Raw genomic sequence first — 14,805 nt, 5'->3', positions numbered from 1 at the left:
ACCATCAACATATTCACTTAGGGATGATGTAGGGATGCTGATCTGTTTCATATTTCAAGGCACCTATACGGTAATTACAGGTTCACTCATTACTGTACGTTCTACAAAGAAAAACTAGGTATCAAGTAGTCTCTAGTCTAGACTCATAAATAAACTGGATTGATAATAAAAACAGGCCTTAAACCTTTAATATGATTCACCGACATTCATAATAATAATAATAATAATAATAATAATAATTAGCCATTGTAGTTTTGAAGGAAAATAATAATAATAATAATAATAATAATAATATAATGTATTATCAATTTTATATAATTTATTATTATTGTTACGGGGATACCGTGGTTTAGAGAGGTGAAAGAAGGTGCGAGCATGAATGGGTGGATATAAGACAGAAGATTAATTTACAACTTTGAAATTAGAGCTATATTTCTTCTCTCTCTTTTTTGTTTGTTTGTTTTATTTGTTTCTTTTCAAAAGTTAGACTTTACAATTCAGTTCCAGAACTAGCTCCTAAGCTTGGGTGCAATGTTGGAAAATCTGAATAATCAACAAATCACCAATTAACAACCTGAGTTTGAAGCTCCCCAAAACAATTTTACCTGAGCAATATTGCTCCTTTCAAACAATAGTCAAGGCTACTGATCTCCCTATTTCTTTTACACCAATAGTAAGAGCATCTTTGCTCTTATCAATTATCTTGGAGATTACACTCCAAACATTATACAATTCCAGCCTTCCAAAGGCACTATTCAATCTTTACATTAATAGAAAGAGCGTCTTTGATCTAAAAATTTACACTTAGGAATCTATTTTTAAAAGTTCACGTCTCCCAAGCCTATCGAAGGCACAACCTAAATTTAACAAAATCCAACAGTATGCTCAACAGTCTAATATTTTTAACATGAGACGAACTAAGTTTAACACGGACAACAAGTACCCATTCTACGAGAAATTTGGTAAAAACAAAAGGTTAAAGTTACTGGCCCAGAAACCAAAATGGTGAGGCGGCGAACACTTGCACTCCTAAAATTTACATGATGTAAGTTAATCTATGGGGGCTTATGGCCCGACGTTACAGAGGCTAAGCCTATACTACGGAGGTGACAAGGTAGAAAAAAACCTATTTAAGTTACAGAATTTAATAGATAGTTTTCAAAGGTTACTAAATCATAGTGAGCTCGATATCAAGTTGATAGGGAATAAACCTCACTCTCTATTCCCTGCTTTCGATTAAGTTCTTTCGGCTTGTTTGAAATTTACATTTAAAGTTTGAAATTTATATTTTAGGAAATAAAGTTACATTATTAAAGATATGAAACCTTCCTCTCAAGCTAGCTTTTAAACTAGATCTGCCATGACCTTGAGCTGGTGGACCTCCCGAAGGTGGACAATGCGCAACCCCCCCCCCCCCCCCGTTCCTCGCCTCCGCGACCGCAAAGACAACCTGGTCTGAAAATGCGCCAGGTTTTATAGCCGAAGGGGAAGTTCCAGAAAATTCTAGGCTAAGGCCCTGACACAACCCCAATTCCCATTGGATAATTAAATAAATATCAGAAAGTTTTGATTGGATGAAAAATAAATATACAAAAAATTTCATTGGCCAACGCCTTAATTTGGCGGGAAGAGATAGAAGTGTTGATAACTTTTGACTATAAAAAACAAAAAACAAATGTTAACATTCCAATTTAGGAAACCTTTACATACAAAATTACTCTTGAATTTTAATAGTTCATCTTCACACCAGAGGGCACAACATCAGTTTATAGTAGCGACATCTGTAGTGAAATGTTCAAAATTCTTGTAATAGTCGTTTCAAACTTTACTTTACAGAGGGCCCTTATCCAAGACGCGTAATTTAAATGTACGGGACGGGTGTACCTCCGGTACAATTATTATTATTATTATTATTTATTATTATTATTATTATTATTATTATTATTATTATTATTATGTCCGACTCGTTGGCTGAACCGTCAGCGTACTGGCCTTCGGTTCAGAGGGTCCCGGGTTCGATTCCCGGCCGGGTCGGGGATTTTAACCTTCATTGGTTAATTCCAATGGCCCAGAGGCTGGGTGTTTGTGCTGTCCCCAACATCACTGCATCTCACACACCACACATAACACTATCCTCCAACACAATAACACGCAGTTAGGCTACCTACACATGGCAGATGCCGCCCACCCTCATCGGAGGGCCTGCCTTACAAGGGCTGCACTCGGCTAGAAATAGCCACACGAAATAATAATAATAATAATAATAATAATAATAATAATAATAATAATAATAATAATAATAATAATAATAATAATAATGGCCTCAGCTACTATGTGCAGACATTTTGATTTGATGGCATATAGACTGCCTGCGTGTCAGTTTCTACTTTGACGGGCTGAGTAGCTCAGAGCACTGGCCTTATCAGCAAAACTTGGCAGGTTCGATCGTGGGTCAATGCGGTGGTATTTGAAGGTGCTCGAATTCGTGAGCCTCATATTGGTAGATTTACTGGCATATTAAAGAACTCCTGCGGGACATAATTCCGACACCTCGGCGCCTCCGAAAACCGTAAAAGTAGTCAGTTAGACGTAAACTGAATTATTATTTATTATTTTATTATTAATTCAAACGTTCCGTTTTGTTCAAACAAATGAGAGAGAAACGGAACTCTGCCGAGCAATCTATGCCTGAAGTTTAGTTAATTTTGTTGGGTAAACACCAAATGTGTGTTATGCTCCGTGCTTGAATGGTCAGCGGACTGGTCTTTGGTCTAGAGGGCCCCGGATTCGATTCCCGACCAGGTAGGGGATTTTAACTGCGTATAGTTAACTCCTCTGGCGCGTGGACTGGGTGTTTGTCTTCGTCTCAGTACACATCTTCATCTACACAACACATCACTCTGCTAGCTACCACAGAAACACGGAATGCTCAACACACCCCTCCACATAGGGCTGGCGTCACGAAGGGCATCCGGCCGTAAAACTGGGTTGACCGGGCGAGTTGGCCGTGCGCGTAGAGGCGCGCGGCTGTGAGCTTGCATCCGGGAGATAGTAGGTTCGAATCCCACTATCGGCAGCCCTGAAGATGGTTTTCCGTGGTTTCCCCATTTTCACACCAGACAAATGCTGGGGCTGTACCTTAATTAAGGCCACGGCCGCTTCCTTCCAACTCCTAGGCCTTTCCTATCCCATTGTCGCCATAAGACCTATCTGTGTCGGTGCGACGTAAAGCCCCTAGCAAAAAAAAAAAAACTGGGTTGAATCCATTCGAGGTACTGACCCCAGGGAACTGGAAAAAGGTCAGGAAGAAGAAAAACCAAATGTGTCACCCGAGGTATTTTATGTGTAGCATGGAGTGTCGAATGGATTTTGTATCCGCCCTTCAAAAATCCAACTACCTTTGTCGGGTCTGAACCCGCGATCTTGTGATCCGCAGGCTGGCACTCTACCATTGATCGACAGAAGGAACTTGGAAGAATAACAAGGTGAGGTTTGTGGCGGAAAGGAATGAATAACGAAGATATAAAAATCAAGATACGTATGAAAACGTTGAGAAAAGCAGTGGAAACAAATCAGTTTAAATGGTGGAATTATGTCACGCGAATGGAGGAGGGTAAGTTGTAGAGGAAACAAATCGAACTGGCCGTAGGGAGCACAAGAAATAGTGATATCTATGGGACGAAAGTTTCATCCAATATTGAAGGATTACAAGGTGAAACGAGTGAAAGCAGGGAAGACCACATTGTTAGGTTGATTATGAATGACCAAAGTTCGTTCACAAAATTTCGCAGACTAAACGCAGGAAGACAGAAATAACAAAAAGAATTAATATACGGTGTTGATATTTCACGTATCATCTTCATCGTCTCTTTCGTACCATCAAAACGACATTTCAAACAGTTAATATAGTAAGTCGTGGTGGAGTTGAGTAACTATTCTCTTAACACCAATCAGAACAAAAAGTGCGCGAGGAATGAGAGCATCGGCAAAAGAAATGGATGGGCCAAGAATGGTGTGAAAATGAAATATTCTGTAGGCCTCACCAACCTAATGTCGTCGGGATCGAATTAGAAGAAGAGTTGACCCAGGGAGTTTGGATAGGGAAGATGGAAGCAAGGGGCCAGGAACAAGTAACAGCAAGCAATGCGGGGCTCAACTAGGAGTTCCCTGGTCACCAACTCACACTCCCAAACGGAAAGCCCTCTCACGACAGGCGGGAATACGGTAGATTAATTCTACCGCCCCAACTCACAAGGGACGACAGGGTTGCTAAAGCTACTGAAGTATCTGCCAGCACTGGGTCACGGAGGAGTTAAGTTCATGATATATGGCCTTGTCTGCCACAGTGCAACATTTCGCCTTCATTCGCCACAGCCAACAAACATCTCTAGCGGTTTGTCGTTGTCAACCAGAGCTCCTAATTAGAATGTTTCCCAGCTCAAAATCCGTAGATTCAATAGTGTTATGATGTCAAAGGTAAAACCACAACGCCGAAGAGCTAGGTAAATCTAACGCGCACGAGTGCATTGCGGGAGAATGTCCGCTATAAATTCTTAAATGAATTATTTTCACCATCGAGTCGTCTGTATTCATGTACGCAGTTGCTTTATTATCGTATATCGTTATAACATCACCACTGAATCGTACGGAAAGTGTGAATAGATGCATTCGCACAGCATCAACAGAGAAGCTAGAAAAATCGCCAATAGAGCACTGCAGAGCTACGCTGTCGACAATTTATTGAATCCTAACATAAATACATGATGGCGCTACATCAATGCACGCGTATTTCGAGAGAGAATCAACGAGACCGTTTGAACTGGTGGAGGTATTTCGAGTTAACACCCATGGACGACCTGCATGACTAAGACGACGAGACCCTACCTGGAATGAAATCTAATGTCGAAAACGACACAAACACCCTGTCTACGAGCGAGGGGATATAACCAATGAAGGTTAAAATCTACGACCCGGTCAGGAATCCAACCCAGCACTCCTTGGATCAAAGGCCAACATGCTAACCAGTCAGCCACGGAGTCGAATATGACACTAATGTAATTCGTAGGTATATAGTGAACTTGAGGTGAACACACACATACACAAATGCTTATTCAGTCTTCATTCTGCAAACATCTATGAATGCTTCCATAATCCTCTATCGGCAACTACAACTACAGCCAGATCCGCAAATAACGAGGATTAAAATCTGCGACCCACCCGGGAATCGAACCCGGGGTCCTCTGAACCGAAGTAAACAGTTTGCTGACCATACAGCCAAGGAGCCAGACAAACTCGTGTTCTCATCCCGAGGTGGTGCAGCTCTTTTCAGAAACACCCCCAATAGAGGTGCATGTAGCATTTTAACCATGTACCGGCCCTCCTGCCATTCTTAAATCTCTGGCAGTACCGGGAATCGAACCAGACCTCCGAGGACGACAGCTATTAGTGTCAACCGTTACGCTACGAAGGCATATATTTGCCTGGTGTAAAATGGGAAACCATGAAAAATCATCTTAAGGGCTGCCGAGAGTGGAATTCGAACCCACCGTCTTCCGAATGCGAGCGCACAGGGGTTGAGAGCCCCTGGAGCCCTTTTAGTCACCTCTTACGACAGGCAGGGCATACCGTGGGTGCATTCTTCCACTGCGTCCCCCACCCAGAGGGGTCTGCAATCATGTAATAACCCGAACTATTTCACCCACCGGACCGCCGACCACAGCGCCATTTTGCCGAAACGGTAGCTATCTCTGATTCAATTGACTATCAGTGTATTTAGCTCCAATACTTTTAGCCAGGTTTGCAGCCCTTCCAGTCATGGCGAGCAGACGCTACTGATTATATGCAAATGAATGATTTCACTGAACAAAGACTGGACTATTCGAATTTCGTAAAAATTAAATTGCTTGTTATTTATTTTCAGTGCATATTTTGAATGTCGACACAAATTATGAAGTGCAGATTCGTTGCCATTTAGGGGTTTATATACAATATTGTGCCTTTGCTTGATGTTTTTGTTTTGTTTCCATTTAGATGCGCTATTAGTCCTGTGGCTTAGTTGCTGGTGTTCCAATGAAAGTTCCAATCATGATCAATATCGGGTTGGAATGTTCAATGAAATCACTTTCCGAGCTCGATACCTGCAGTCGCTTAAGTGCGGCCAGTATCCAGTAATCGGGAGATAGTGGGTTCGAGCCCCACTGTCGGCAGCCCTGAAGATGTTTATCCGTGGTTTCCCATTTTCACACCAGGCAAATGCCGGGCCTGTACCTTAATAAAGGCCACGGCCGCTTCCTTCCAATTCCTACGCCTTTCCTATCCCATCGTCGCCGTAAGACATATCTGTGTCGGTGCGACGTAAAGCAAATAGCAGAAGAAAAAAAATCACTTGACGTCAGCAAGGGCATCCGGCCTTAAACTGCAAGCCAAAACCAAACGGAACCTGGGTGAGTCCAGCAAACCTAGAAATATCTGAGATAAACTGACACAAGTATATTCTTCTTATTCCATTCACATATCATACACGAAAATTTTCTTCAAGCTTGAAGGATGCAGTTCTAGATTAGATCTGATCAGAGCTATCCTGATTGACATGGGAAATCAGAGCAGTAGTTCGTCCGTTGCTTAGACGACTTCATTTCCCCTCCCTTCTTCATTATCCTAAGTTCAAAAGAATTGCTCACGGTGGCCATTTCGTTTACGTCTCACTTTAGGCAGGTTCCCAAGTGTCCATCCGAGGCTAAGTAAACCCGAACTACACCATACCACAAGACTCATAAGTTCTTGTTAAAGCGGAAATCGAATCTGGGTCTCCCTATTAGGCGTGAATTACCGTAACTGTAACAAAGAGACTGGGGATAATGTCTTATTTAAGTAAAGGCCTCCCGAATACAGATGCGCGTAACTGTATTGCCCTTCAAGTCGATGATCTCTTAAGGAGAGATAAATGGTACTGTGACGTCTCTCAGCCCCATAGATCTATCTATGTTACTGTGGAACCGCAGATGCTTCAGGTATCGTAAAAGGAAATAAATTATACGCTATTTTAATACTAGGCTAATCGTGACCCTTTTGCGAGGCCGGCGACTTTAAAGTTAGTCTTTTTGAAACCACTACCACCACCAATATTATTGTCATACTTAGAAATTTTTTAAAAACAACAAAGTATAGTCAAAACAAACTGTTTGGAACCTGTTTTTTAAATTATATACACAAAAGCTATTAACATATACATTCATTTAATTTGAGAACTCACCTCATCGACTCTCTCCAGTAAAGGTTCCAGCCAACCCACATTACACTCACAATGGCTGTCCAGGAAGGTGAGTACTGGAGCAGTGGCGGCATCTGCTCCTCGAACACGAGACCGCATCAGACCTTAAATCAACAATAATAACTATGTATAACTGAATATCAACAAGACCAAAATCATGACAACAGGTTTACCATCAAACATTATGATAAACAATGAGTTAATCCAAGAGGTGAATCGTTTCTCTTTGTTAGGATCAACCATCAGCAGAAGTTAAACAGCCCAGAAATTCGCAGAAGAGCAGCATTCAAAGTGTTCAGATGTACGAGGGCAAGTCAATAAGTTTCCACAATCAATTTTTATAATTTATTACAAAAAGAGTACACAATTTTAATTGATATAATTTTTCAACACAGTCACCCTGGTTTTCAATGCACATGGTCCACCGTTTGACAAGTTTTCTGATACCCTCTAAAAAAAGGGTTTTGGTTGCGCATCAAGCCACGTACGCACCGCTTCCTTCACCTGTTGATCGGAGGTGAATCGACGGGCTCTTAAAGCATTTTTAAGTGGACCAAACAGATGGTAATTAGACGGGGCGAGATCAGGATTGCACGCAGAATGCTCCAAAACCTCGAAACGCAGCATCTGAAGAGTTTGAGCGGTGTGGGCGGCAGTATATTGACGCGCATTGTCATGCAACAAAATAATTCATTCCGACAATCGACCTCTGCGTTTGTTGCAAATTGCAGGTTTCAGCTTGTTTACCAGCATATCAATGTAACGTTCACTGTTTACTGTTTGCCCCTTTTCCTGGTAATGTTCCAGGATTGGCCCTTAAGAGCCCCTAAATATTGCGAGCATCACTTTTCCTGCAGAAGGCTGACTCTTGAATTTATTTTTGACTGGGGATCCGGGATGCTTCCATTCCAAGCTTCCATTGCTCTCTGGTTCGAAGTGGTGGATCCAAGTTTCATCTCTAGTGATGATCCATTTCAGAAACGTTTCACCTTCATTACCATGACGGTCCAGTAGGTGCTGACAGATTCTCACACAATTGCGCTTCTGCTCTTCATTGAGTTGTTTTGGATCCCATCTCGAACAGAGTTTGTGAAAGTTAAGCCTGTTACGCATGATTTCATATGCAAAACCATGGTTAATGTACATATGGTTTGCCACGTCATCAACAGTTATTCGTCTGTTATACAGGATCATATCACGCACTTGGCATCAGTTACGGCTGCAGATGATGCCCGGATCTTTCCTCATCCTTTACGCTCGTGCGACCCTCCTTTTGAACTGTTCAATCCACTGGTAAACACTTCGCTGTGGCAAAGCACTGTCCCCGTATTGTGCTGAATGTCGTCTATGAATTTCCGCTCCTGGTACATCCTCAGACCACAAAAAAACGGATTGCGGAACGCTGTTCTTCCTTCGTGTAAACAGAGAGTGGTGCGGCCATCTTTACGTCGCAACAGCGCAAGCTGTACTGACCTGATAACGCTGAAACCTACAACAGACGTGGACAACGGAAGGAATTGTGGAATTCATGAGGAAAAGACGAGTCAAGTTTTATGGGCATCTCCTAACGATGAACCACAAAAGATTTGAAGGAAATAAAGTTGCTCCTAGGTGGCTCACTGAAACCCATCTAGATATAGAGAAAATGGGTATCAAACGGGCGATATTCAGGAAAGACACCGTTTCAGACACTTTGTATCAGACTTCAAGTGTTTCCGGGAGGAAATCGGGAGTAAACTTCCAAAGGTCGTTTTCTAAGAACGTTGGAATTAACAAGCGACCGAATGAACCAATATTGGCAGAACATCAACGCCAAGGAACGGAAGAAGATGAATACAAATGCAATATACTCAAGTTCTTACTCCGTAGTCCATAGTGTCCCAAATCGAATATAATAATAATAATAATAATAATAATAATAATACGTAATATCACCTACGAAGGATGGACGACTCTCGATGGAAAAAACGAGTTTTTAATAATTTTGACTCAAAAACAAAAAATCCCTGGTACGTTAACTTTAAGAAAGACCTCGAAGAAATGGGCCTACGACCAGATGACGCGCACAAACGAGACCTTTTCACAACAAGCATCGTGACTTTGGGGACTGTCCGGGATGTGAAGTGAACAACTGCTGCAAAGTGGTCGGATGAACGCCGTACTCGACACAGCGAGCTAATGAAAACCTACTGGAACAATCGAAAACTGAGTAAACGCCAGAATGCATAATGAAACTTATCGTGGTCCCTAAATAAATAAATAAATAAATAAATAAATAAATAATAACCACATTAGTCGGCTATAGGCATTTGAAATTGGGGTTTATAGAAGAATGTTTCGAATATCCAGGATAGACAAGGTTTCAAATAATTAAGACCTGCTACGAGGTAACGCAAAGCATGTACATTCATTCATGAATAGGAAAATGTCGGAAAATTTCTTGTCTCTTGTCACTTACTGATAGAGGAAACATGTCACTTGCTGCGAATCATACTTCAGGGTCGAGTGGATGGTCACTGTGGACCTAGAAGGAGGAGAATATTGTGGCTGGACGACATCAACAGTTCGAACAGAAGGACAGGATTTTTTTGGACAGCTGTAAACAGATGTGAGCTTGTGAAACTGGTAGCCAGCATCAGGAAGATCTAATGCAGTAGAAGAATTAAAATACAGTAGAGTACAACGTGCTCAAAGTGGAACTTGAATAAAGCGGAAACTTGTCCACTACGGACTATTTTCTCGGTTCCGACGAAGCTTACATAGTTATAATGATCTTAGTTTTGTTCAATGCAAAATCTCCTCAACGCGAAAAAGAAAATGAAAAATGAAAAACATTATCTAAAATCTACTTACACAATGTGGAAAATATCAGAAAGTGATGTAGCCCTACGTACAATATGTGTGCATTTCTGGTGCTGGTGTGATCAATGTTATTGTTTGGACAAACGTTGAAAACGCATCGGCAATATCCAACTTTTGTCAGGCAAGAAATGTTCCCTGCGAGGCAGAGAACTTCATTCGAAATGATGAACAACTTACGGCACACCACATTTTCGAATCAGCTACAGCCCTTCTAGCAGTGAGAAAGACCGAGAAAGAGGAGACTAGTAAGAAGATGAAGATCAAAACAAGATCCTAACCCTCCTAGCAGACCAATGTGATAATCGAATAATATTGATAGAATCGAGATAATGTGACACCAACTTGACTGTAAATGTCGATAGGCCTAGTTTTTACATCGGTGGTGTAAAATATTTGCATTACCAAGTAGGGTAGGTTTCGGCTTAAACACGGTTGGTTTTACTAGCCTTGCAGATCTACTGTACATTCGGGAAATGGAAGGGCTGTGCTTTTGTGACGTAAAACAATCTGTCATTACATGTACGAGGTAACTCTTCTGCCTCTTCTTGAACCGATGTACTCAGCTCAGCACTGAATTCAGAAAGGCACGATTAGAAAGACGAGGAAACAAGTTTCTTTGTTTGATCTGTGGAAGACAGCTTAGTGTTGTGAAGTATTGAACAGAGTTTTGTGATGGAAATAAGTGTAAGGAGCGCATATCCAGTGTTCTAAAATAGTATAATATAGTGTTGTGATAGTACCAAAATGATATACTGTGTATCATTCTGTATGTAGGTCTAATAACAAAGCGCACTAATAATAAACAAATCAGTGTAATACAGTACTATGTACATCAATCTGGATAGCCGAGCGTCATTAGTAGGCAAATACAGGTCCGCTCTAAATAATGTATTTTTTTTTTTTTTACAATTTGTTTTACATCACACCGACACAGATAGGTCTTATGGTGACGACGGGATGGGAAAGGCCTAGGAGTGTGAAGGAAGCGGCCGTGGCCTCAATAAAGGTACAGCCCCAGCATTTGCCTGGTGTGAAAGTAGGAAACCACGAAAAACCATCTACGGTGGGGTTCGACCCCACTATCTGCCGCAGGCAAGTTCACAGCTGCGCGCCCCTAACCGTACGGCCAACTCCCCCGGTAAAATAATTTAAACTTACTGTTTGCTCTTTTAAGGTAAAAATCCCGGTGTCTTGTGTAATGTGGATACTTGTCTAATTCGAAAAAAAATGGCCCCTTGCGATTCGGCTTTGAGCAAGTTTTACTCTAATAATAAACTCCCTCCCCGCAGCGCTACAGCTCTGATGGATCTGCGTGGTCAGCGTCGTCATCTCACCTCAACTGTTCTCACATGGGCTGAGTTGAATTCGAATCACTCCTCATCGACGTTAAAAAAACCTGACCTGCCCGGGCATCGAACCCGGAGCCTCCGGGTGAGATGCAGGTTCATTAGCCTATCCCTAGACCGCGGCGCCGGCTTTGAATAAATATGGAAGTTCAAAATGAAACATATTATCCTACAGCTGATGCTGGTACTAGCATCTATTGGAGTGTTGGTTCACATGTCACGTCTGAAGAAAACAAACGCCGTAGTAATTTAACCTCCCTCCATTGATCCTAAAATCCATTTGCAATAATTCACTGGCGAACGTAGTTCACTTTATATCAAGGCACGCACTCGTGTGCACTGATAGATTTGGAGATGTAATGAATGTGTAGTAGCAGTATTCACTGGGGAATAGAGAAAAATAATGCATTTAGCGATATATGCGGCGGGCACTCGAAATGGACACACATTTTGTCTAATTTAGCCGGTATTTAAACGGATCTATTTCTATATTTCTTGTATAATACTAAGTTTGAAGTGTCATTAGCTGTTCTTTTCCTTTCATTAAGGCCTTTGTAGGACCATGGATAGCTCCATCATGTCTTGAGCCCTCATCATTCTCTTGTTCTTCCCCTAAGATTTTCTGTACCCTCTTTCCTTGTCTCCCGCACTGGTGCTATTCTATCCTCTACCTGTATACTCCTCTGTCGTTGAGCTCCGGCATGTTGGTTGGTCTGTACCTATTTCCTCAATTCTTCCCATCCACTTTGATCTTCATCTCATTCCAGTCCTTCCGGAGTTCAGTAACTCACTTGGTTTCCGACTTTCCTCTCGACCAGCGATTTGTTTCCCCATACTCTTCCGAGGAAAGCAACGGGAAACTACCTCACTCCTCATTTCCCTAGTACGCCTCTTCAGTGATGCCTAGGCCATCTATGATAGCTGATGGCAGACCTGTTGAGGATACAACGAGCCTTAGGGCTGAGGACTGAACATACATACTCTTCCGGCAATTCTGTCCATGTCCATCCTGAACGCGCATTCAACAAATCTTATCTTTTCGAGTCTGATTTCTTCGGAGATCGTCCTCATATTCCAGTACAGTTCGTTCCTTGATCTTCGATCTCATTTTCCACCTCCTCTTTTTGGCCCCAGTTATCTTCCTTTCTTCTTTTATCAGTTGTTCTACCCCATGTCTTCCTAGCGTCCACGTTCCTCACCGTTGCCTTGTAATGCCTGATCTTCCCGTCCGTTAATATCTTCTTCTTCTTCTTCTTCTTCTTCTTCTTCTTCTTCTTCTTCTACCGCTTCTCGTACACTTCTCAGAACGTGACCTAGGCCATCCTCATCCTCTTCACTATCTCTTTTATCCCCTCACTGTTCTTCTTTCCTTCTGTTATGAATTCTCTCGAGTGCTTAAACTTGTCCACATTTTGCACTGTACCCTCTGGTGTTGTCCAGGCCCTACTGGTGTTAATGTCTTCGTCTTCGTCTTGTCGTAGATGATCCTTAGCCACACCCTCCGGGCTATCTTGTTCATGCTGTCGAGTTGTTTTTTCCGCGTCTTCTTCCGTACTGCTTACTATCGCTGTCGTCCGCGAAATATAAGCAGTCCACCTGTAAGTCTACTGAATCACCTTAGAGAGAGCGATTTAAAATCTGATACGCTTCAAGATCACTAACAGTGAAAGTTGGACAACTCTTATGTAACGGGTCACAAACTTACCCACAAACGGTAATTTTCGGATTGACTACGGTATGATTTCTTACGTAAGGGACTGCATATATGTGTTTTCTGTTATGAATATCCAGTACTTTCCTATGTTTCAACAATTCCCAACGTTTATTAACTTACATTACTCAACGAGAGATTTTTCTTTTAGTACAGTATTTGCTCTCAAATGTCGTGTTTAACTTGCTTTCTATGTGGTGTACGTATGTAGCCAGCAGCATCTCACAAGCAGATTGAGCACAAAGAACAAAGAATTAATTCTCTTTTCATACAACGAAATAAGTTATTTTGAATTCCTCTTTTCAGTATAACAAGTAAAATTTTATGACATATTCTACAAAGAAAATAAAAAATTCTTCATTTCATCTACGTTGCATTATCTCTAATCCACCGGTTTCACCCGTGAGCATGTTTAAATTTCTGCCTGTGGATTTTCTCCTCAGCCACGGTTCTTCAAATTTACTTACCACCACCATCACGCATAAAATCCTTAATGATGCGTAGCAACATGGACATATTCGAACCAAGTATCCGATATGGTAACTGCTCCGAGAGCAGAAAATAATATAGCTTTTCCTTAGAACATGCCTACCGCTTTCTTTCAGCGTTTGTTTCATACACGGTGCATGAAAAAGTGGGGGGGGGGCTAATACTCGAAATTCATCATGTAGTATGAAATAGGCACCAAATGGCAGCCCGCTATCAGAGTAACGTCTTGTAATTTTGTTTACATAATTCATTAATTAATTTATTAATTATTTATCCTGACAAGATTAAGGATGACAGACTACTTACAACAAGTTATTTTCAATGAAATACAAGTTTGGTATGTATATATTTACTAATATTTAATGAAATGTATTAAATTAAATATGGGTGAATTTCAGTACTAAACGAAGGATATTTCTTTTAGTATAGCATCTGCCCTCAAATGTCATGTTTAACTTGTTTTCTTTGTGGTGTAGCTATGTACCCAAGTTGCACATCAGACAGCATCTCGCAAATATACGCAAATACAGTGAGTTTCTCTCAGTGGTTGGCCGCCAGGCGTGCCCCGCTTATCTGCCTCCCGTTGACTCATCACTGCCCGCACCGCGGCAAAGAAACAAGGACTGCACTTCGCTCACTTTAACCGTGCATGACACGAGATAACAATTAAAATTAAGAAAATAAGCTCGTACTTTATGACAGGAGACATTAGAAATGTTCTCCCCCTGCATCCACACATTTCTGGCATTGTCTTGGGAAACTCCGATTCACACGCATAAGTTCGTCTTCCGTAAATGAGGCTATTTCTCTCCAGATGTTCTTTGAGTCCAATTTTAACATTTTAGTAGACCGCCATACTGAACTCTTCGAAACCCCGGTTTCTTGTCCAAGTCGTCTTGGGGATTTTGTAGGCATATGTTCTAATCTTTCTGAGATTCCATTTACTTTTTCCCCATTAAGTACGCGTTTTTTAACACTTCGCTTCTTATCGAGTAAGGAACCAGTTCCTCTCAATTTGTTTACGAGTTACCGCATGGTCTCTGTGTGGAGGGCTACACCTGGAAATTGTGTTACAAATCGCCTAACGAGTTGCCTGGAAGACTCTGTTTTCTCATAATGTTCGTATA

The 14,805-nt window shown here is 41.5% G+C and overlaps 1 protein-coding gene across 1 annotated transcript in view; it reads right to left on the bottom strand.

Annotated features, from left to right (window-relative positions):
• The window catches only part of Pgant2 (polypeptide N-acetylgalactosaminyltransferase 2), a 463,080-nt gene that overhangs the window by 21,313 nt on the left and 426,962 nt on the right, over positions 1-14,805 (bottom strand). Inside the window, exon 6 of the mRNA XM_067153354.2 lies at positions 7,253-7,374. Within this exon, the coding sequence (XP_067009455.2) occupies positions 7,253-7,374 (122 nt within the window). The remainder of the gene's footprint in view (positions 1-7,252; positions 7,375-14,805) is intronic.

Source organism: Anabrus simplex, chromosome 9 (genome assembly GCF_040414725.1).
Source record: "Anabrus simplex isolate iqAnaSimp1 chromosome 9, ASM4041472v1, whole genome shotgun sequence".
Classification (NCBI taxonomy): domain Eukaryota; kingdom Metazoa; phylum Arthropoda; class Insecta; order Orthoptera; family Tettigoniidae; genus Anabrus; species Anabrus simplex.
This window is presented reverse-complemented; position numbering and strand designations above follow the sequence as displayed.